This window comes from Megalops cyprinoides, chromosome 20 (genome assembly GCF_013368585.1).
Source record: "Megalops cyprinoides isolate fMegCyp1 chromosome 20, fMegCyp1.pri, whole genome shotgun sequence".
In the NCBI taxonomy this organism is placed as follows: domain Eukaryota; kingdom Metazoa; phylum Chordata; class Actinopteri; order Elopiformes; family Megalopidae; genus Megalops; species Megalops cyprinoides.
Genome location: NC_050602.1, coordinates 10398462 through 10422663, shown reverse-complemented (window position 1 = coordinate 10422663; position 24202 = coordinate 10398462). Strand labels below are relative to the sequence as shown.

The 24202-nt window shown below is 46.6% G+C and overlaps 1 protein-coding gene across 1 annotated transcript; it reads right to left on the bottom strand.

Annotated features, from left to right (window-relative positions):
- Positions 1 to 393: 393 nt before the first annotated feature.
- Positions 394 to 24189, bottom strand: klhl24a (kelch-like family member 24a). The gene is made up of 7 exons (XM_036554050.1): positions 23980 to 24189; positions 19642 to 20612; positions 17663 to 17847; positions 13254 to 13372; positions 6686 to 6874; positions 3491 to 3679; positions 394 to 3072 (listed from the first exon to the last, which is right to left on the bottom strand). The coding sequence occupies exons 2-7, from the start codon at positions 20559 to 20561 to the stop codon at positions 2872 to 2874; spliced, it is 1803 nt and encodes a 600-aa protein (XP_036409943.1). The 5' UTR covers positions 20562 to 20612; positions 23980 to 24189; the 3' UTR covers positions 394 to 2871.
- Positions 24190 to 24202: the final 13 nt, after the last annotated feature.

The following is a 24202-nucleotide window of genomic DNA, read 5'->3' as shown; positions in this document are numbered from 1 at the left end:
CCTCTCCTCACTCTCAGCCCTCTGCTGTCAATCAATCATATTTGAAATGTGGTCCACCAGAGCACAGGGCAATGAACTACTCGCAAACACATACACACACACACACACAGTGCCAAAAACCCAACGAGTCAATCAATAACAACAGGAATAATGGAAACACTTATAACCACAGTAAGAACAACCATGACAATAATTAATGTTTAAGGAAAAAAAAAAATCAAAAAACAATGAGGACATTTTTTTTTTGCCGCTTGTGAAAATGCACACGTTGTCACACTCTCGCACCCTGTCAGCCCGCCTCACACTGGTGCCCTGGGGAGAGACCATTAGCTGGAGAAGAGACACTACAAGACACATGGGGTCTTACATTCTACCGTGAGCTGGGCATAAGGAATGCTGAACTATCCAGATTCCTGATTTTTGGGCACGAGAAAAGAGGAAGATCCTTCCACCCCTCTGGGCTAATGATGCCTCCCTCATGCACCACTACGGATCTCGCTTCACCTCTGACCCTGCCTCAGTGGTCATTCAGCTGGGTGGACGGCTGCCCTTGACCAGCAGGGGGTGCCCTTTTCTACCTCTCTCTTCCACGTTTAGTCTCTCTACTCCAAGCTATGTGATACGGCAGCCAGTAGGAGGTGCTGACAGGCTCCAGTCATCCTGTCACACAAAAGCCGTTTACTGAACATTTACTGATACAGTAAAAAAAAAAGAAACTGAATTAAAAAAACATATTTACATTGTTATTATAATAAAATAAAAACGGAGCAACAGAAGTGCATGTAGGGGTTCTGTCGTCGTCAGTTACAAAACGGAAAGAAAAGAGACGCACTCTCAGAGACAAAGCTATTCTTAAATAACTCTCATCTAAAAATCAAGGGAGGGGAATATTTTTAAAAAAAGCACACCCATTCACAGCCTCGGGATCTGCATCGAAAGCAGGTAAGAACGGGCCATATGTTACTGACCGGGGTCAGGAGGAAAAACATCACCCAGAGCTCTCGCTAAACCCCACCGTGTAAACAGTCAAGCCACGGTCGTGCGACGCTCGGCACGGTTGTCATGACCGCGCTGAGTTCTCACCCAGCACGAGAGGAGGTTGCCTTGGTTACCTGGAGCAGCGTTACCTGAACGGATGGGGGAAAAAACTGTGCTGACGTGTGGAGCAAGTATTGTTTTAATTATAAAATGACAGACTTTAAGTCATCGTGGGTCATCATTCAAAACTACAACACCCATAAAGCAACAGATTCAGCAAGAGTGTTTTTTAATGCAGTCGTTACTGAGCTGTACCGAGGCAATGCGGCTAAGCCACTTTAGCGTGAAATGATTCTGCTTAATATCTTTCAATGGCAGAAGCATCTCTGTGTTACATATAGGTACTGCATTTGCTCCGATTAAGTTTTCGTGTGTCTGTAATTTACCCTCCCCCTATCCCCTTGTCTACACTGGGGACACATGTGACCACACAACATCTCACCTGATTCGCTACACACTGTAAAAAAAAGACATGACTCAAAAATTACATTGTAGGCCTGCTGTATAATCTCTCACTCTCTCTCCCCATCCCACTCTCTCTTGAAAGGCCAAACAAGGCATTGACACCAACACTTAAAAAAAAAAAAAAACTCGCATAATATCATTTAAAATACAGTAAAAATAGTAGTATGTATTTAACAAAATAAAGGGTAACAATAAATGATAAAGTCAGTGATGAAAGGAGCAGCCACATTGCAGGGAGGGAAACAGGGCTTGGGGGAGGTGGAGGCATGTGTCTCACCTCTCAGATCACATGACATGGGCATGACCAGGCAAGGCAGGTACAGGGAGACCAGCGGAACACGGATCTCTCCCACACACCTCTGTCCTGCGCCATACTAGTTCTAGGTAATTCCACAGGTGCCGCTGAGAGAGGAGATCGCACCTCTTTCCACAGAACCGCTGCATCAAACCTCATTGAGTACGGTAAATCTCTCAACGCCGGGCGGGAATTCTTCGCTTCTCAATGTGCCGGCTACAAAGGGACTGCTGTAGTGTCTTTTCACGTTTATTTCGCTTACGCATATTCGGTCACAATACATTTCCAGAAGAATAATTTCCAGTTTTACATGCGTTAATAAGAAGTTATTTTCATTGGTTATTTCAAGAGCTGAGGAAGAACAATGTCATTTGCTGGGTTCGGTGACTTTAAAGTGAGGTCTGTGCTTGAGAAAAATTTGACGGTTATTCTGTGTAAACATTTCAGGGTCTATTAATAAAACTCCACTTGTTTGCTTTGCACATACTAGCAATGACACAGAATTTTTCACTAAACAAACTTACCACTAATTTTATGCTGAAGTCTACCAGTTCTGAAGCTGATTACAACTTTGACTGAGATGTTTTGATGAATTTAAACAAAACGACAACCAGTGGCTTGGGAAGAAACTTTATATTTTTTATATTCTTTAAACTAAAGAAGCTTTATACAGACTATTAGAGGGCTCCCTATAGCTGTATGCTAATCCATGAATGGATTGTGATATATTGTAGTGTATGAAATCCAAACTGCCATGCATTTTAATTCATACCTTTTAGAACACAATTAAGAATTATACAGTGTCACTGATGTATTTTGTAATATATAAACATAAAATCAAGTCATTGATTATATTTTGGATTTTTTTATTTTTGACCTCACTGATTTTGGGAATGAGCAGGCCGGGTTCTGGTTGCATGGGGCTACCGAGTAAAAACCTTAAATGCGTTCCATGTCATGTGATCTGAGGACACCCTGAGACACAGAACAATGCTACAAGTGGCTCAGCTTATCTCCTCCCAGGGGCGTCTGGATGTGGCCCTCAGGGGCCCCCTCCCTCAGCGTGGCCCCGGTCAGGACCGGTGGAACTTGTCGTTGTAGCGGTGGATGGTGACGCAGCCGTGGTAGGAGATGGGGCGGGGCATGGCGGCCACGCCCGTGATGATGCCGGTGGCGGGGTCGTAGCACAGGATGGTGTCCGAAGCCTCCCCGTTCTCCCCCCGCCCCCCTAAAATGAAGATCTTCCCATTGCAGACAGACATGCCGCAGCTCTCCTGCAGAGAGAGGGGGAGAGAAGCACCGGGAGGGAGAGAGAGAGAGAAAAAGAGGGAGAGAGAGGTAAAGAGAGAGGGACAGAGAAGGAGATAGAAAGAGAGAGAGAGATGGAGAGAGACAAAAAGAGAGAGCAACAGAGACAGAAACAGTTGTTAGAGCAACACAGACATCCTCCTTCACTATTTCCTCTTTCATAAAATGGGCCTTCATCTAAGGTAAAGCTGCCAAAATACAAAGTCGAAGAAGGCTTACATTGTTTGAAATGTCAGTGATTGCACAAAAGCAGTCTAATGCAGTGTCTGCCTTTCTTTTGCTAATCTGCAGATTTCTACTCTACTCTTCCAACCAATTGCCACGTGTGTGGATGAGACACACTGTGTTGTGTGTGGATGAGTCACACCGCCCCGCGCTCCTTGCCTGCTTGCTGAAGGTGTGCACCACGTGCATCCAGTAATCCTCGGCGGGGTCGTAGCAGAAGATGGACTTGGTCAGGCCTCCGGACACGTAGATGAGGTTGTTGAGGGAAACGGCGGTGATGCAGCGCTTGGCGATGGGTATGTTGGCCCTTAGCAACCAGGTGTCCGACTCGGGGTCATAGCATTGGACCTGGGGGAGGGAGGGGGGGGGAGACGGCTGTAACACAATGGAAATCACAGCATGGCTAGGCCAGCCCTCAAACAAGAACTCTGCTGGCCTCCTGGCCCTCAAGTGCTTCAAGTGGTAAAAAGTTCAGCAACTGCCGAAGCTACTTTGCATGTGAGTGAGACACTAAAGGCTTCTGGGCTTTTCAGTCACAGCCAAAAACATGTCTATATGCTGACAAAATACAACAGTTGTATTCACATATATATGAAAATGTGCCACACACTCCTTATACTTATCCTTATATTTACTGCCACTTTCATATACCACATAAAGCATATTAAACAAACTCTCATCTGTGGGCTGCAGACTCAGGGCCTGCTGCTGCTTTTTAAAATGTTTTTTTCCCTCTTTATGCCTTGCTCAGAATCACCAATTGGAAATTAAGATTGTCTGATCTTATCAGCTTCTGAAGTGGTGCAGAACCCTTGGGCCAGACAGATGCAACCCTCAGAGAAGCTCACACAGGCACCCCAAGAGAATTGTGGGCTCACTGTCAGAAGATGGTGCGGCCCGTTTTTCTTCGAGCCCGGGGCATAGGCCTAAGCCTGCACTTGAGACCAGAGCCCTGCTGACCCACCCCAGAGCCCTTTCTGGTACTTCAACCCAACTGTGCTTAAAGTGATCATCTTTTCAGCGTCCCTGAGCGACAGTTACTGTATATTAACTGTGTGAAATTGTAAATGGGGGTGGGAGAAGTTTGGGGGCTGTCAAGTCGGGGGATGGAGGGATGTGGGGGGGCGGATTCAACATTCCAGATGTTCTGAGAACTTGAAAACGCTCCCTCCTGAAAACCCCTCGAAGTCAAACACATGTTTTCCAGTTGGGGATGGGAACGTGACAGGAACAGCAGTTGACTTAACCCGGGAGCTTCGTGCCTCAGCTCCAGCACCGGCCCGTTCCAGCCGCCCCAGCGCTGACAGCAAAACCGTCAGCAGCACGCCTGGGGCTCACCTGAGTCCCGCTTTCTGGGAGGGGGGGGGGGCATTATTGTACAGTGATTACACAGGAGTGAAAAGAAAACAAGAGCGCTGAGGGAATTCCTCGCATTCCTTCGGAGGAGAAACACAAAACTGCAGCATGGAGCGCTTTGTCCCAGGCTACGGCCCTACATCTCCTGTTCTCAGAGCTCAGCGCAACCGCGGCTGAGCTCGGCTAAATCCTTCGGACAGACGCTCTTTTTGTCTTGGGGGGGAAAAGGGGGGGGGGTGATTTTGAAGCAACCAGGAAAGTCCACAGGTCAGCGTGTGAACTGCTAACCCGGCAGAAAGCTGTGGCAACGCTTCAGATTCTTAAACAGCACCCGGAAATTCAAGGCATTTACATTTACAAATTGCAAAGGCCGTCTAAGCGATGCACCTGGCCAAAGACTTGCCCCGAGGCAACGTTTGCGATGCTTATCAGATTCATTCCAGGAAATTTCAAAGTTCATTCCAAGCACCTACTTATGTACACAAATGCAAAAATGAAAATAGTAGCTATCAGTGATCCTTTTTCTTTTAGAGAAATGCCTGCAGGGCACTTTAAAACCAGGCTCACGAGAGGAAAGACACGCCATGGCATCAGACCAGCACCCTAAGCCCCATAATTCCTGCTCCCCTTCTATCAACAAAGGAAAAAGGTCTGGCCAGCGTCACGGGCGGAATCCAACGGGCCCAACGTGCAGCTCTGAATCCAGGTCAGCCGTCTGCCGCTCGCACAAAAAAATCAGGCATTTAGCAGGACAGCCTGGTGGAAGCACTGTTGGCCTGGGTTTCCAGTTCTCACAGCACAAAGCCCATCCCCCTGAAAGGTGAAATTAGTTTGCCATCTGTGCCAAACAGACCCGCATTTAGCAGTCTGAGACGTCGAGAGCCGTTTCACGTCGGGCTTCCATTGGCAACTGTCATCGAAACAAAGAAGAATCCTGCCGCTCTAGTTCCAGGGAATCCTATTACCGTGGTAACACGCGCACAGGTCGCGTTGTTTTCCCCGAGACAAAGCTGTCTGTCTGTACAATGGACGGCCATCTTCTTTTCCGCAGCCTCTCATTACATTACATTGCACTGTTGTCATTTGGCAGATGCTCTTATCTAGCAACACTTGCACAGCGGCACGCTCGGTCATAGACCCAACAGACTGTTTTTACGTCAAAGGAGACTCCATGTTGTACCGTGAAAGTGAGACTGTGGCACCTCCTTACAAGGTGACTCCACAAATCAAATTTCAAATGTTAAGCTTTACTGTACCGCTTCAAGGTACCTGTGGTGACCTTGGTGATGTCACGATAAAGTCATGCAACACCTTTAATTCCGCTTGCCTCTCCAGGCCAAATTAATACAATGACTCATCAGCAATTCCATCTCATGACTCAACGTCGGCCTGCTGCTGCTTGCCCAAAGATGTCAGCAGGCCTTGCCTTCAATAAGCCCCGTTGATATCTGTGTTTACACCAGAGGACTGTTCGCCTTACGCAATCATGTCTCGCTTGAACAAAGCCTCGTGAACCCATCCGTCTAAGTCTGACGTTTTGGGGAGACGGAGCAGGTGAGCTCCAGGAAGCAGCCATCTTGGGTTTTGTTTGTTTCTAGCATCACTACTCCCCCCCCCCCCCAACATTACCGCCGTGCAGCAGCTCTTGCTTTGCACCGGCAGCTTTCTTCCCCACCCAGGCCAGTTTTTGCTCACTTGACATTGAGGCAACGGCCTTCACCTAGAGCCGCTATTCAGTACCTTCTTGACCTATGTTGTAAAAGCCCCAAGCCACTCCTCCTCCGGAGGTGACCCCGCCCACATTTTAGATGACTCCTCCTCATCTTAAATTGGCTCCACCTCCTCCACCAGGTCACTGTCTGAATCTGAGACTACTGAGTCAGTCAGCAGGTGAGGAGCGACGGGGTAAGGAGGTGAGGGGGGCACAGGGAAAACGGCCACAGGCCCGCCGCCGGAGCCGGGAGCGAACAGGCGGCTCCGCGTCTCGCGCTCTCTCACCTTGTCGGAGCAGGTGTTGTCGTCCGGGCCGCCGCCGATGACGAAGAGCTTGCCGGCGCAGCTGGCGACGGCGGGGGAGCTGACGGCCTCCTTCATGGGGGCCACCTCCGTCCAGCGGTTGGAGAAGGAGTCGTAGCACTCCACGCTGCTCAGCCGGCTCTGCCCGTCATAGCCACCCACAGCGTACACCTGCGCACACACATGCACACACACGTACAGTTAGTAATCCCTCATCTGCACAGCGGTAGACAGAGACATACACACACGTGTGTATACAGGCAAGCGCACACACATACACACACACACACACACACACACACACATATACACACAGTCAGGGCTTCTTCATCACTACATCAGTGACATCACTTCAACAGACACACACATGTCTATGCACATACAGGCAATCAATCACACACACACACACACACACACACACACATACACACACACACACACACACACACACACACAGTCAGGGCTTCTTCATCACTACATCAGTGACATCACTTCAACAGACACACACATGTCTATGCACATACAGGCAATCAAACACACACACACACTCACACACGCATATGCAATACAGCATACTCCTGCTAACATGCACCAACAGACACAGGAGAAGCATGCCCGGACAATCAAATAGCTACACAGTAAAACTGTTCTCCTGATAGAGAGAGTGAATGCAGGCAGCCCCCACTGCATGCTAGCCAACTGCAGCATAGCTCTGTTCGAGAGAGCTAAGCTAAATGACTACGTCATTTCAAACCCTATTACCTTCCTCCTGTTTCCAAATGAAAACACCGACCCCCTATGAGGAAGCTGGGTGAGATACACTTGCGCTGATTTCAAATTTTAGTTTATGAATCCTGAAATGAGGAATACAATCTTTTAAAATGTGTATTATTCATCATTATGTAAGCATAGCTGGTTGAACAGCCATTCATCTTCAACTAGGCATCAGGTCAGTCCTCATTATCACTGCTTTTCTATCAATCTTGTCAGTCAAGCATATCCATCAGGTGATTACAGATCAAAGACCCGCATACAAAAGATTTATCTCATACACCTTTTGTCTCCCCAGCTTGGTTTGATCTTGAGTTGAGCTCAGAGCTGCAGGTACAAAAGCCAAAGAGTTCATGCACGTTTGCCTTTCCTTTCTTGGAAAAGCAGAAAAACTGACCGAACAGGTTCCATGTTAAAGAAGCCGAGATGCACCGAGATTGACCAGGCAGGGGCGGAAGTTCCTCGCCATGTTTACACGAAACAGGAGGTTAAGTAGCAACATTACACAATGCAGAAAGCACTACCTCCAAACCACCAACCCACCAACATTTAATTTCTACAACAAACGCAGAGCATTCTCACTGCCCTCAAAGAGGTTCTGTTTACAAATTCCAATGTGCTGTTGGTTATTTTGCCACTTATGGAGCCCACACGCATGCCACAAGTAGCTAGTCTTCTTCAGAACTCATTTAAATGCTTGACAGACATAATTCCGAGGTGACAGTGTCCACACAACACATTTTGAAAGAAGGCAACCTTTCAGTCAACAGTGTCATTACAATACCCAGGATGCCTGTCTGAAATAAAAAAAGAAAGGCCATGCAGAAGAAACAGAATATCTTCTGCAATGTTCAACACTGGTGAAACAATCTGAAAAAATGACTAAATAACAGGAAAGGTTTAAATTAAGAATTTGACACAATTTAGGTTTGTGAAGGTTAACTGGAGAAATCAACCACAAAATATTTATTTAGAGCTGAACAGAGACATAGTTGCTCCAATGCCAGGTCACAAAACTGCATTGTACCGGTGAAAACGTTTCTGTTAATTTAACATAGAGTATGTGGACAGGACGCATGGTGACTGTTCTCAAATAGTGTTTGGACTGCATCACATGACGTTTTCACACTCAAAGGACAAGGTCAAGGTCAAAGGTCAAGGTCTGGTGGCCAGCAGTTGCAAGGGAGGGGGAAAGCAAAATAAGCCGGTGTTACACCGAGCAAACGTTATCATGGTCGGGGTCTCAAATTCTGAATCTGTTCAACTGTTGTCAAATCATAACGTTTCTTAAATAAAGTTTGATGAACGTCATGACACGTCCCTTCTGTCTCGAGGAGAGCTGCGCTGGTGTTCTTCTAGACGTGGCTGAGCGCCCGGTCACTAGGCCACTGTCACGTTGTTATGAGAGACCCACGTGCTGATAACTAATCTAAGGCAGGGGGAAGAGGAATGGGAAAGGGGGGGGGGGGTTATGTTGTGGGCTGCTCACAGTGAACAAAGAACAATATCCATCATTCCTGGGGACAGACACCCATTGTTGTGAGGACCTGACCGCAGGGGGGGGTTCACTTTCCAGCTGTCCTTCGTTTCACTGTTTCTCTAGACGACTGCAGCAGTGCTAACGGAATCATTGCACACTGGCAGCAAAACCAGTCGAACGGGAAGTGGAGCTAAGCGGCTAACAGACGCAGTTTACAGGTAACAGACATGAGGGAGCTTCATAATCATTCCCTCTCTGTGTGCCAGAGGTTACTCTGAGACCATCATTTTGTCACCTTATTCCAACAATTCCTAATTCATTATGTACATTTAACGAAGCTAAGATTTCATGCAAACGGAGCCAAGATTTCATGCAAATAATCCTAAAAGCTTGCTGAGATCAATCTGAATATGATTTGAACAGTAGGGCAACTTCATTACGTATTCTTCGGATTCGTAAATACAAAGAGCAGTATCTCAGGATAGGGTTATTCTTCTGACTTCATGGGTCTGGGAGTGAACACAGTTATCTTAACACAGTTAAGTGACTTAACAAACGCTATTATTACTGCATAAACATGCCTGAATAACACATCTGACAGAGCGTGGCATCTTGAGCTGTTTTTCATTAAACTGGCTGCGGGAAATGTATGCCACATTAAAAAAGTGACTTCTGTACCTTCTACATTTGTTTCCTTTGTATGTCACTCAATTGTGCGATCCTTGACATGGATTTACATTTACAATGGCCTTCACTGTTATTCCACCCAGATGACTTTATTCCCTTCTTCATAGTTCCACTTTAAAAATCTCATTAATGATGATGCACTGCAGCGGGAAAGAGTGTGTAAGAGTCAGTAGAGGCGACGGAGGCAGTCTAGAATTAACCTCAACATGACAAACAGCTCAAGTTTTCATCTTTCTTTTTTATCATAATGTTGTGTTTATCGTCACACATATATTTTCGTTTCCTCTCGTCCACGTAGATAAGAGTCCTTCTTCAGACCTTTACTCTAAAAAAGGAAGAACATCGCTCCTCAAAAATAAGGTCGACATAACAAATCTGCAACAACAAATCAACAAAAAAATTCTTGAAAACACAGTGCCAAGCTGAATAGGAGGAATTTCTGGACGATAAAAAAATGAGTGGCGTGCTTGGGTACTGTAAACAACACAAAAAAGTACAGGGGTGTGCTATTGTGGGCAGCACCAAACAGGAAGAGACGGAGCCTTTCCAAAGAATCCTGATAAAATTCCCCAAGAGCATTACAAATGACTTTCTGGGAAATAATTTCACATCGGCCCTTTCAAGCCCGAAAAAAGTGTATATAAATATATAAAATACGTATTACGGACAACCTCCCCATTTACGCGCGTGCACACACACACACACGCACACACATGCACACACGTGCGCACACACAGACACACACGCATTTTCCAGATGACATAACCTTTTAAAGAGTGAGCTCCTGAGTTATTGGCTAAACGTGTGTCGGTCTAAAGGTTTGTCGCAAGCATCCAGAAAACATCATCACACTGTTATTAAGATGTTTTTGGTTAAGCGCATGAGTCAAAGGGGCCTCAGTTACGGGGAGTCGTTCCTGACAGCTCTATGAAAGGAATGGCCCCCCGAGGCCAGCATCAGTCTTGAGCTTTGTGGTTTCTCTATTATCTGGATCAACGTCTTAACAGGCATCTCGGGGCTGTTCTATGAGGCAGTAAAACCCTGGAAAACATACCTGTCACTGGCCCTGGAAGGTTCGTGCTTGCCAACTGTAGCTAAGGGCTTTTCCAGTCCCCATTTTTCTGGGCTTTAATGACTTTTACCAGGAATCCTAAGATCAATTTCACGCTCCAATTATGTATACACGCTAAATGATAGCTGCCAGTTAAACTGAGCGGGAAAGTGAGGTCACACGAGCCTTAAAATGGGTGGAGCTATCACCGGGTTCTCTCTGTCTATCAAAACACGCCCAGCAGTTTTTTTCTTATTGTTCTGTCGTATAAATGTCAAAAACACCACCTACATACTGTAGTTACGTCATTATTCTTCAACTGCCTTGACGAAGGGCTCACGAGAAAAATGTACGTTTTAATTTGACACGCTGCTTAAGGCACAAGCATCTAGACAAATTGGAAGGTGCATATACCTTCATTTTGTTAAAATGTAAAAAAAAGAAAAAGAAATGGCAGTAAGCATACAGATTTCAGAGAGCAGTTGAGACAGCATTTGCTTTTGTGTCAAAGTTTGAGAACCTCGGGTTGCTATGGCATTCAGATTCTAAACTGCCAGCCCCTGCAACCGACCGCCTTCAACCGGCATACCCTGCCTAGCTCAACAAGACCCAGGGAAACCTCTGTAAGATGCACTGTCAAAGACTCAAATCAGTGTTTTTTGTACATGAAGTAATACCTTTTAATTGCTTCATAAGATTGACAACGCAAGGGAGCTCCACCTGAGATAGGGCTTATTATAATAGTCCCATTGCTAAGGTGACTGCTGATCGTCTAGCAGACAGTAGCTTGGCGTGGTCTTTAGGCATGGGTATTACACAGTACTAGGAGCTTTGTAGTCTCTGCCATTTTCAAAAAGAAAATGTTGTGTGAGTAACAAATTTAAAAAAAGCACCACTGGCTTAAATTTGTTTTTCCAAGTTAAGAACAGCTGTCTGCCGTCGGTCTGAAACCAGTCTGTCAGGCCGCTGCCGAAGACGCCTTTAATGACAGATGCCGTGCACCAGTTGTACGAATCAATTAATGCACCTCGCGCAGCACAATTATTTCCATAACCTGTTTCTATTGGCCAACATTGCCGGGCAGTTCTGAGGTCATTTAACTAAGCAAAGGTGTAAACATGTATTCCCACATGAGAGTGTGAGGCAAATAAAGACAGAATAAAAAAAGAAAAAAGAAAGAAACAGACAGACAGCAGGTAATAGTGAGAGACACAGGCAGAAAGAGAGAGAGCAGAAAGAGCCTTGTGTTAAAGGAGGAAGAGTGTGGCCTGTAGAAGGCCCTGTTCCCTGAACGCCAGACTACACTGATGTTGCTGTACAGGGAAAGCCATGTACATGCTCTCAGAATACAGTCTGTCAACGCTGCTGGTTCATTAAGCAATTCAGCTGTCAAATGTGTTCTCTCTGTGTCCCTTTGACCCACTTTGACCCAAAAGAATTTCTGTGTTGTGTTTTGGTAAGGAGCAGGGCTCGCCAGTTCAGGCTGCCAGTTCATTCCCAGATGGGACACTACTGTAATATCCTTCAGCAAGGTACCCAACCAGATTTGTAAATATCTAACCGTATAAATGGATAACATGACACATTTGTAAAATGTGCCCACCATGCAATATGTAACAAAAGCATTGTTTATGTGCAAATTCCCTGTAATTGCTTTGAACTGCATTGATCACTATTCCATCTAACTACAAAAGCAATGTGTTTTTAACAGTGTAGTTCCCCCACAATGTGCCAAAGACAGTCAGCAAAACCTACTACAGGGGGGTGTGACATACCGGACACACAGGGGCGAGAGAATTATGGGCCGATGATGTCACAGGAAAAAAACAGAAAGGTCACCCCCCCCCCGTTTACAAGAGCTACTACAAATAAGTTCAGTGACTCAGACAAGCTCCATGTTTATGTATGCTGATGCCAGACTGCAAGGCACAATGAACAGGTTTGTTACGAGGTTTCACACCCATAACGTTCTGCTGGGTGAGACTTTCAGCTCCACTTCGGCTGGATGACCTGTATTACTTGCCACAGAACAGCCTCCGGTATCAGTAACCAACAGGAATTTTTGGGCTACACCTCTGAAAGTTCTACTTTTTCCATTGCGTTAAGCCATGTCTAATTTTACTCACTGTTATATGGAGATATCTGAGGTGGCTGAAATACGCATGAAACTGACACTAAATATTATCTGATGATACAAAATTTGAGCGTTGAACAGCATTTTAACTAAAAAAAAACACCCTACAAAAGCTACCAAAGATGGTATAGCAAGCAGCAAAAATATATATTTTGCAGAAGTGATTTTAAGAAATAAGAACAGAGTGGGCAATGTTCAGAGGCTGTGACTACCTTTTTGGCCTTTTCGCCCTCTAATGGTAAAACAGGGCTGTGTTGTTATTTTGAGGGAGCTACTCTGTGAGTGAGGAAGTGCTTTGTCTCTTGGGCTGCTTCCTTCAATACCAGAGAAAAAAATGCTTTTTCAAACAACAACAGGTCCTATAACAATAACCATGTTTCGTGTTCCTGTTGGGTTGAAAGGACAGAGGCCTCCATTTGTATTTTACCTTTCCCAGGAGGACGGCCATCTTGTGACGCCAGCGGCCCTTGTTCAGGGAGGCCACACGGATCCACAGGTTGAGCTGGGAGTTGTACATCCACACATCCCGGCTGTTGATCCGGCCCCCTGGAACAGATTGGGGGAAAAAAAAGCATGATATAAGGCGTGCGGCTTCACCTTCTTTCAGGACAGTACCTGGTTTCACCTGGGAGGTGGCGCCAGGTAAAATTAGGGATCGGCTGAATGCCCTGCAAGCTTCCAGGCCGTATGATACATGCCGTTCACCTAAAAACACCTGCCCTCATCTCTCCCGTCTACACAGTCGGAGACATTATGAAACAAAAGTGAGTATTTCCCTGTAAGTGCTCTAACGCTGAGCTCATTGAACAGGTAAATCTAGTAAACCCTGAAGGAGTGAGACTGATAAAATTAACCCTGCTGCCAACATGGATTCTTCTCTCGGTATCTGCCTATCGATTCATCTTAGACATGCCCTTCACGGTTCTGCACCGCTGCAACGAAGCTGAACCCTGGGTATGGCGCAAACAAAACACCGCCGGGAGAACGTTATGCCTCGTGGTGGAACCCAGCATACCGGCTACGTTAATTAAGAGGTGAAGACTGATAAGGATGCTCTTCTGTGAAGGAAAGGAAAGGAAAACTTGACGTCCATCAAAACACCGCAGGCTATGAGGAAGCGGAGAGACGGAATGGCACCTCCGAAGAGGTGCTATCGATGAAGCGTAGCACAGATGAATCCACCTCACATTTCCTCGCTGGTATCCCAAGCCCCTTAAGCCTGCTTTGCACTCATGTGTGCCCAGGTGCACACAAGCGTAGCCACATTACAACCCCACTCAAAGCCAACCGGGGGCAAGCTGTGGATGAAACGGGATCCTTCTGGCTACAGTTCGCCACCTTGTACTGTATGTTATCACAGTAGAACTGTGGTGCATTCGGTTGACTGTGTTTAACGGCAGAGCCGTGAATAACCACTGACAAAATAGCATTCTGTCCTCTTGCCTGGTTGCATCACTAAAGGATACTGAAACCCTGTTAAAATCACATGATGCTTACTCTCCCTAATAATATCATCATGGTAATGAGGATATTATGTGTATTACACTATACTGTAAAGCATTATTATGTTGGTAAGCAATAATCCCTTTGTTTCTTCAGATGAAGAACATACAGTTTACCATACCGCATGCACTGTGTCTTTAAATGCATACTCCTTTAAAGCAGTTGAATTTATTGAATTTATAACACGTGGCTCAGAGACAACAGATAGGGCATTGCCTATTATATAGGTGTAACTGATCATTAACTCAGGTTCACAATAACCCAAGTTAATGTAACCATAACTGTCTTTCATTTCTTGTTTTTACTTTTTAATGCTTTTTTTACTTCCTGTAAGGTTTATTCAGGTGTCACCTGACATAACAAAAAAGCTCACTGAGGCCTCAAATACAAGAAGAAAGAAAAAAAGGAACAAATGCAAATGTCCTAACGGCTATCCGGGAGGTACAGCGGCGATAAGGGATATTCCCACAGCTCTGCTGATTCTGCAGTTTTTTTCTGCTGTTTCTTTAATTTTTTAAGCACACAGCGATCGGCATTCAACTCCCAGCCAAACAGGTTACATCTGACACGTTCCTGGCAAGCCCCAACACCTTTCCCCTGGGCTCACTTATATACATAGCGTTCTCTCAGCGTTGCTTCTATGTTTGCGCTGCGTGAAACGCAGGAACATTATAAGTAGCGTTAGCTGAGGAACAAACTCACTTCCTCTCCGAAAAGGGCCACGTCGTTCTGCCCTCTTTTACAATGGAACACTGACATCTGTATTCATAAACAGAGAAGCTTTATTGAGGAACAACCTTGTTCCACAGAAATAGAAAAGACGAAGTACACACTGGATTAGAACGACTGTTGAGTTGATAAGATAGAAAAGTACTGAGGGCAGGGACTCAGCAGCCCTCATACACACAACATTACATAAACTCAATACACAACCTCGCTCAAACTCGGCACGCTACACCCCGACGTCAAACAAAGTCAAACCGCAACGTACACAAAATGCAAACTCACAACACGGCAAAACATACATCACACAAATTCTCACCGTAGCAAACACAAACATCACACAGACTCAGACCACAACATCAAGGAAGTCTGCAAACAGGGCACACAACGGCTCTGCAGCGTCACATAAAATTCAAAACATGAAACCGAAAAACAAAGCATAAAAAACCTAGACACTCACCCAAAATAAAACCGAACGGACAAAACTCGTGAATAAGTATGTGACTGGGGAGCTGTGGCCCAGGAAGCTGTGGGTTTGAATCCCAGGTTGGACTATGTGATTGAACTTCTCACCAAGTTACTAGGCGGGAATCGCCTCAGTGCGCAAACAGCTGTATCCAAATGGAAGATACAGTATGCCAAACGTGCCAAATAAATCAATAATGCGCCGTGAAGCCGACCGGCTCCTTTTAATGAAGCAACACTTGCATCAGGGCCACTGATGAATCACAGGGAGCCCACGCCAACTGACAGGCTTGATTCGCATTCATCCGCCCACTACCTCCCTCTCTCCCTCCCTCTTTCTGCCCTACCTCTCTCACACAGCCGATCCCTCCAGCTCCCTCTCACCTCTGCCTTCAGCTGCAATATCTTGGTTACTTTTTTGTGTGATGTTTTCATTGCCATTTCTCTTGTTGGTCCTCAGCTTGAATATTGAGAGGAACAGTGCAGACAGGCTCATACAGTACACTATATGTGAATAGCAGCACCAAGGTGTGAACTGCTGATGTATACTTAATAAGGGCAGATGCTCTTTAATACAGCTACACACAAACTCAGCGCTTGTGGCGTGGAGGGGACAGCAGCTCGGACATTCACAGATGAGACCGGGATGGCGGAGGCCACCGCGGTGACCTCGGTCGCTTTCCCTCTGTCCTTCTGTCTCATAGCTGTGCTGTAAATACCAAGCGCAAATAAAGGCGCGTTGTCACGGTGATACTAACAAATGAAGTTTTACTAATACGGCAATAAGAACTCTGTTCCAAACAGGATATGCCTCCAGGTGGGGTGTTGATTCTTCTGTTGAGCCGGGGGGGGGGGGGGGGGCGATAGTGGGGAATGTTGAAACAAATTCGGTTTGTTCCGTTGGCCCCTTTGGCGTCATGTGTGGTAGCTGATCACACGAACATACCGCGGGGGGAAAAGCGTCTACACATAAACACGAGGAGTTAAAAATTGGGCTTTAACTGCGTCATTGGAGCTGATCTCAGATTTCTGTCACCCTCCGGGTGACGGACAGACTACACAAACAGGCTGGAGGTGCTCTTTCTAGCGTTCATAACATTTTATGCCTCTCCTGTCCTGTTCAAATCTGTCCAGAGCAGAGCTTACACTCCGGGCCCTGTGCACATATGCAGGAGGGAGAGAGTGAGATGGAAAGCAAGAGATACAGGAAAGAGAAGGAGAAGGGGAGGAAAAAACAGAGAGGAGAGGGAAAAGGAGGGAGGGTGAGGCAAGAGAGAGGGAGAAAGAAGAGAGAGAGAGAGAGAGCAGGAGGAAGAGGCAGAGAGAACGAGAGAGAGAGAGATGTTGACTTTTTAGGGAAGTGCTAGCGAGAAGACTGGCTAGGGACACGTGAGGGCTTGGCACAAGCAAAATGTAAACACATCTCTCTCCCCCGAAGGCTAGACCGTGCTGTCTCTCCCTCTTTTCACCCCAGACCCTCCCTCTCTCTCTCTCTCTCTCTCTCTCTCCTGCTGTTTCTCTCTCACGTAAAACTTTCATCAGCTCTGAGTTTGTAGGGTTTGTTATTGTCAAAGTTGCTCTCTTTTTTTTTAAGTCTGAACAAGACACGCGGTTCTTTGTATACTCTTAAAAGGCAGCTGTTAAAAGCAGTCCCACACAGAGATGAAAGCAGAGAAGGATACAGAGTTAGTGAGAGAGACAGACAGAGAGAGACAGAGAAAGAGGGAGGGAGGGAGACAGACGGACTGGCTGCAGTTCCTGAGAGGCGGATTCCCTGCCCGGTCGAGCACGTGACAGATGTGGTTCTAAAAGGGAAATTAGGCCCAGGCTCTGTCCCCCCCGCTCTTCTCCCCCCCAGCCCACAGCGCTCCAGTCCGGAGGCTATAAAAAGCCCTGCGGGGCCTGACAGTTGGCCAATAGGACGCAAGTGCTGGCTGGCCGGCCGGAAAAGACTCCACAGGCTGACCCTGCCTCCACCTGCGAGACAGCGTATTGCTTTCCCCCCCCTTTATTTTAACAGGCTCTACCGAGAGGCCCGGCTAAACAATAAGCATTTAAAAACATTAGCATTTAATAAAGGAATATTATTGCTAGTGCTCGGAGGTTTGTTTTTATACAGAGCCAGCAGTGGCCAGCTGCGCTTACCAGAGACCAGGATGTCGTTCCTGAGGGCGCAGACGGCGTACTCTGACTTGGTGAACTCCGGCAGCTTGGCCAGCGACTTCCACTCGCCGGTCACGGGGTCGTAGCACTCTGTGTAGGGCAGGTTGAAGCCGCCCACCCTCTCGCACCCGCCAACCACCACGATGACCTCAGAGAAGCCCGTGGACCTATGGGGAGACAGAGAACAGAAGGGTCAGGCTACCTGCGCACTCTGGCAGCGAATATGGAGACAGGACAGCGTTCCACCACATTCCACGTGATATTTACAGGGCATCAGTACTGTTGATTCATGACCCCTACAACTGTTAGTGTGACCTGGATCCCTCATGACCTGGTTTGTTAACCATTTTTGATTGGCTAAAACAGACAGCGCCACCTGTCATGGCCACCCGCCTCTAGTCCTGTCTGGGTAACACTCAGACACTGTTATCTCTTGACAGGAGACTTTACGTGACAATAGAACAGTCCAATTCAGTCATTTCAATTCTGTTTTTAAATGTATGACCTTCTCCTCTAAGCAAACATGCTGTCTGAAAATACACTGCTGAACTAAAAAAGGATTGAAAAAAAAAAACCTTGTGTCAATTCCAAATTGCGCCTTGAAAAGCCCACTGTTTGTTCCTGAAATACCCTCACTGAGCCTCAATGAAGAGTAACCACGACTACAGCGCCTACATTGTGGAACGATTACTCTGGAATACTGGCATTAAGGCCACAAACACCAAGAAAGGAGCTGAGCTGAGAAAGGAGGCAAGCGGAAGGCCCCTCCATGGAGGCGAGCCCCGGTGAACCGGAGCGACGCTCGGGGACTCAGCTGGGCCAGCGAGGCCCATGAAACAAGAGGCCCTCCCCGGCTGCGCAGACAGGCGGGAGGCGACGTCACTGTTCTGCCTGGATACTGACACTGCACAGCGCTCGACATCACCCCGCTGTTACCCGACACCCTTCCGCACGCCACTTAACCCTTCCCCCTCCAGTGGACTGAGGCCTACAGTGGAAATTTCCTTTCCTAAACTAACTAAGTGTTTCCTCTCTGTATCCACTTCTCTCCACATGTAAACAGACATGCACATACACACATTCATACACACATTGGAGTACACAAACCACAAAAATACACATTCATGCATACCTACACAGAGGTAGTCACACACACACAGACATACACACACACACACACACACACTCATAGGGACAATCTTTCCAGGATTTCATCGAGACACAAGTGTTTCTTATACGTGAATGTTTCCTAGAGCTGCTCTCAAAGCAAGGAGGTGAAACTTTGTCTACCCACAATTCCCGCTTGCAGCTCATGCTCATCAGACTCGCACATCTAGACAGCGACAGGCCCATAAATTACCTCTGCCTCGCTGTGTCGCGTGTGAAGTCTCATTCTGACAACAAGCCTCTGAACGTTCAAAGGGCAACCATTTCAATAAATGCCCTGTCATGTCTGAGACAATGCGCTCAGCACTGCACCGGCGGCGGCTGCTCTTGGATTAGTCTGAACCGCCGGCTCTTTTTTCTCTTCCTGGTTAGCCAAGTGCATTATGGGTGGTGCTTAATCCTCACCAACAGTGAATCAAAGAGGGGTTTGGAAATAGGAGACGGTGTCCAAAAAAAAACAGACCAAAAAACACACAGACGGTCTGATTGCTTTAACACACAAGGAGAGTTAATCTCACAATATTACGACTAATCCCTATGATAAAGGGGGTGTTGCCACTCTGAGAGGACAAAACGCAACATGAAACATGAGAACTTCTTCTCATCTTTAGCTTCCGGGCACCTGGGAAGGAACTTGTTTCCCGAAACGATCGCGGCACGCACCGCTAAAGAGGCTAGCCTGAGATTCTTGATTTTTTGGAAAGTCACTTGAGTGCCTTGAAAGACGCGCCTCAGAGGAAATTAGTATGCAGTATGTTCGGTGTGTCTGGAGGTGCCGGGGCGGCCGGCGTTACCTGCGAGGCCGGGTCCTGGGCGACATCATCTCGTTGCCGAGCACGTGGTAGCGGCGGGCCTCATGGAGCAGCTGGTAGCACTCGGGGGCGTTCTGGATCAGCTGGTCGCCCTCCACCGTCTGCACGAAGTAGTTGGGGTGTAGCAGGGGCAGGCGGACGTGGTGCAGCAGCTCCCTGAGCATGGGCCGCCGGCCCTCCACGTCGTGGTAGACCCAGCGCATCACCGCCTCGAAGACCACCTCCTCCTTGCCGACGGTCAGCTCGTCGCTGGCGATGTACTCCTCCAGCTCGTCGCGCCGCAGGTCCAGGAACTCCTCGTGCTGGGCCACGTCGGGGAAGTTCTGCATGGCGTAGGCGCGGCAGCGGCTGGCCAGCTGCTTGAGTGAGTGCGTGTCTGCGAAGCGCTGCATGCCCAGGCAGTTGCACGGGTCCAGCTGGTCCTCCAGGAACTTGGCGCAGGCGTCACGGAGCGTGCCGATCTGGAAGAGGCTGGAGGTCTCGAAGAGGAACTGCACGTTGTCGGTGGTGATCTTGGCCCGGCCCGTGTAGACGTACTGCAGGAAGCTGTCCATGGCTTCGGCCAGGATGCCGTTGATCTCCACCAGCATCTCGCGGCTCTCGCGGTGGTCGTTGCAGAACATGGCGCGGAAGTAGCTGCTGCAGGCTGACAGCACGGCGCGGTGGCAGGGGAACTGCCGGCCCTGGACGCTAATGATGACGTCGGTGAAGAGGCGGCTGTCACGGAACTCGTTGAACGCCTGCAGGATGCCCTCGGCGTGCGTGGAGCCCGAGGAGAAGTCGAAGACGTCGTGGCCCGCCAGCGTCTTGGGGTCCACCTCAAAGACCTTGCGCTTGACCGCGGGGGAGTCGCGGACGCCTGACTCCTCCCGGTTGAGCCGTCTGCCCAGGATCAACACCATGGCTGCGTGCTGCGTGGCCCTCACGCTCTGACTCGCGCTGTCCGTCACTTCCTGTGGGCGGCAGAGAACGCCAACTGTCACATGCAAATTCCTCTCTCAGCAGCCAATTACAAGCTGCCCCAGGCTGTTCTATGAAAGAGTTAAATCCAAGGAAGGTGATTGGCTGAATGTACCATAAGCCACCTAAATGCCTGGTATGTCTAAACGCACACTTTACCTAAGGTTGATTTAAAACACATCTTGAGTACTTACAGACAACTTGTTTCCAGTTGCAATTAGTTATACTTGTCTGTGGAAATGTGAGTTCAACTGCCATCGACCTTTTAGACAGGCATACAGGTCTTCAATATAGAGGTCATGTTTTACTGATGTTTGCCATTACAAATTACTGCTGTTTGTACACTCTGTGAACAAGCTGTGGACCTTCAACCTTTCATCATTTCTATTTTTTACTGTTTCTGTTTTTTGCACAAATATGACTGTGCCAATTTTCTCTGCTATTCACTGAATTGTTAGTGCTATATCATTTCCTTTCAAAATATATAGCAACAGCCAACACAGAAAAGACACCATTGAATGAGAGCGCTGCCTTAGGGGTTACCGAACACATTTGTGATCAGCAACGTTGCACTGGCTGAGTCAATTTCGCCGTAATTACAACTTCATGTAATTACCACACTCAACATGATCACAACCTGAATCACTGAGCCATTAGCGATGTGTTTTAGCATTTAAGGTCTGCGACATGCTGTAAACTCAAATGTAAGGCTAAGCTTTGAGGCCTGTGAAGTGAGCCATGCCCTCAACCCTCCTGTTCATTATGGGATAGCTCAGGTTATGCAGTCCAGACAGATCCCTCCAGCTGTCTTTAAACCAGAACTGTCAGATCAGAAAACAGTCCTTGAAAAATGCTCCCATCAGAAAGATGGTTGTTCAAAAGATGGAGTGCTAAGCTTGAGTGGAGTGAAAACACACAGATTGCTTCTAGGTGAAGGGTTAGCACGTTACATATAGCCTAATTGTAAATGAGGTTGGTTAATATAAAGCGCAAAGTTACAGCAAGGGGATTGGGACAGAGGGTGGGATGAGGGGCAGGACAATCAGGAGATTTTCCCTAGCTGGAGCTAGATAAACTGAGATGACACCCAGTTAGCTACTTCAGGCAATAGATACTGTGTCACCATGCATGGAAAGAAAGGGCTATTGAAAAGAACAGAAATATGAACAGTGTGTGTAAACCTCCTCAAGCCATATCACAGCAGCTCAAAAACAACAGCGCCCCAAAGCGCCAGAGCATTCGTTGAAAAGGTCGATTTCGCAAAAAAAAAAAAGGAAAGAAAACACAAGTTGCGCAACAGTCCTCTGTTGTGATTTTGTCAAGTTGAGAGGGTTAACCAAGAAAAAAGATTACACAACCTTTTCTACAACTTCCTGTAAATAGAGGTCCCGTGCTAGCGAGGCTATCTAGCGCCTTGCTCCATTCCTTGAGTCCTTGCTCATGCCTGTGTTGTTCCCTTTCAAAGCACGGCTAAGGAGGAGGGGCTGACATTGACAAAACAGCCCTTTCTGGAAAGGACATCTGCAAACATATGATAGCCCACTCTGAGATAATGGGGATTTTTGAAGTCTAGGCAGTGTGCTCAGTATCAATCAAGCTGTCAACCCTCTCACACACGCAGACACATTGGCTACACGCTGCATTATATACAAATAAGTGTAGTGGCTGTAATTACTACCTGTGGGCCTCAGTGCACACTTAAAGCTTTTAAAAAACATGTGGTTGAAGACCTCTCAGAAAAGAAGTAAGTTACCATTACTCAAGGATTGCTTTAACCCTCAGGCCACTTCATTACTTGAGTTTAGACCATGAGTTCAGTGATCACAACGTGTAAACCCATGTTAAAGTGGTTGCAATTGGCACATGGCGTGTGAGCAAGATTTGTTCTTATGCACAAAATCAAAATTCCACAGCAATACTTCAGGAACGTGCTTCCCCTTAGTGGACAGATTGGGCTGATAACCGAGAGGCGTTGAAAAACACCTCAGCCGAGGTGTCGTCATTCACCTGGAGACGCTCCCGCCCGGGAGAGTCGTTACACGCGGAACAAAACACGCACCTGCTCGCTTGTTTTTCCACGTCTCCACCTCTTTGTTCTTCAAAAGGAGGATATTAACCAGCCCTTCTAATGTTGTTCAGAAATGGCCCCTTAATCTCGCAACGTGATCACAGGTCGCTATTTACCTCTTTTTTGGTAAAACAAAAAAAAAACAAACAAACGGGGCACGTTCTAAGCAAAGCCTTAAAACGGCAATTAAGATGTAACTGATAACATGGCATTCGCCAAACTACCACGATCGCGAGTGTGGCAAAGCACAATTCAATGCGTTTATTCCGTGTATTACGACATACTTTTGTCCTCAGCTTGCAAAAGAAACTGTCCCTCTACTTCACTATATTCGTCTGAGTTCGAATCCAGCCTTCCCAACGTTGAAAGTGAGACAACTGAAATGTGGATCCTGTTAAAATTAGATTTGCTATTAATAGTACGGTGCAATATTGTAGAACGATGCATAGTTATGAACTGCGACCTCCCGGTTTGGCGCCGGCTACTTTCCAAAACAAAGTGTCTTACGGGCAACTGTCCAAGTTTTTTTTTTTTTTTTTTTTTGTACATCCACTAGTTATGCTAGCAAATAAGATGGCTAAATGCACATTTAATATACGTTCTTTATTATGCCTTGGCTATTTCGTGAAATATTCGCAAGGCATCCAACAATATTTTTCTTCAGAAATGAATGTAAACAACCGCATCTCCCCAGAGGCTCATCACATGCCACATCAATTGCATGTTTTGCAACAGAAAATCGCTTACTGTCTATCATCTATTGAGCTCAACACAATAATATACATTTCGCAATCAGCTGGTACCCCAGTAGGTAACAAACACACATTCGGAGAGAGAGAATACTTTTCTCATCCAGACCTCGAACAAACAAGACTTGTCTATGCCATTCCACGCACATGACACAGAAAAATAGGCTAAGGACTTTTTCTGGCTCATTGTTGCGCATGTTCACTGATCGTTATATTATATGGATGGCCTTATGCACGGCGCATAAAGAACACTATTAGATATCCAGGTGATTTACAGATTAGTTAATCCAAGCAGCATCTCCACAGCATTTTGCTTAGTTCGCTAAAAATCACTTTATTCCTAGAATCTGAGAAAATTTTCACGTGAGTTAGCCAGGTGGATTTAATATTTTATGGTTTAAAAAAAATGGCCAGTAAGTTGTTTCATATCCTCTTCAGAAGTTTGTGGAAAAAACACACTCCCATTGTGTTATGCTTATGTCAAGTTTAGATAAAGTATTTCTTTATAATCTGAAGCTGTTTCCAACGTCTGAAAGTTCTTACCTCAAACCTTGAAAAGTTTGGGGACTTTAGCCGCTTCAGTAGGTTGGAGAAGAGGATAAACTGCAGAAACAGAGGAAAAAATACCAGTATTTCATCCACAAAAGGTTTCTAATCCAAAATAGAGTTGCGCAATAAAGTTTTATCCTTCTTCCTTGTCAACAAAAAATGTTCTTTGACCCTCACATTCTGCCTCGCTAAAGACAAAGACAACTGTAAAAACGGT

Bases quoted from the DNA above. Each gene is read 5' to 3' on its own strand.
- klhl24a (XM_036554050.1), bottom strand. From the start codon at position 20,561: ATGGTGTTGATCCTGGGCAGACGGCTCAACCGGGAGGAGTCAGGCGTC. The intron at 6,875-13,253 runs GTAAAATACAAA...GTGTGTGCGCAG, and splicing joins TGGCCGTCCTCCTGGGAAAG to GTGTACGCTGTGGGTGGCTA. The intron at 3,073-3,490 runs GCAAGGAGCGCG...CTCTCTCTGCAG, and splicing joins TGCACACCTTCAGCAAGCAG to GAGAGCTGCGGCATGTCTGT.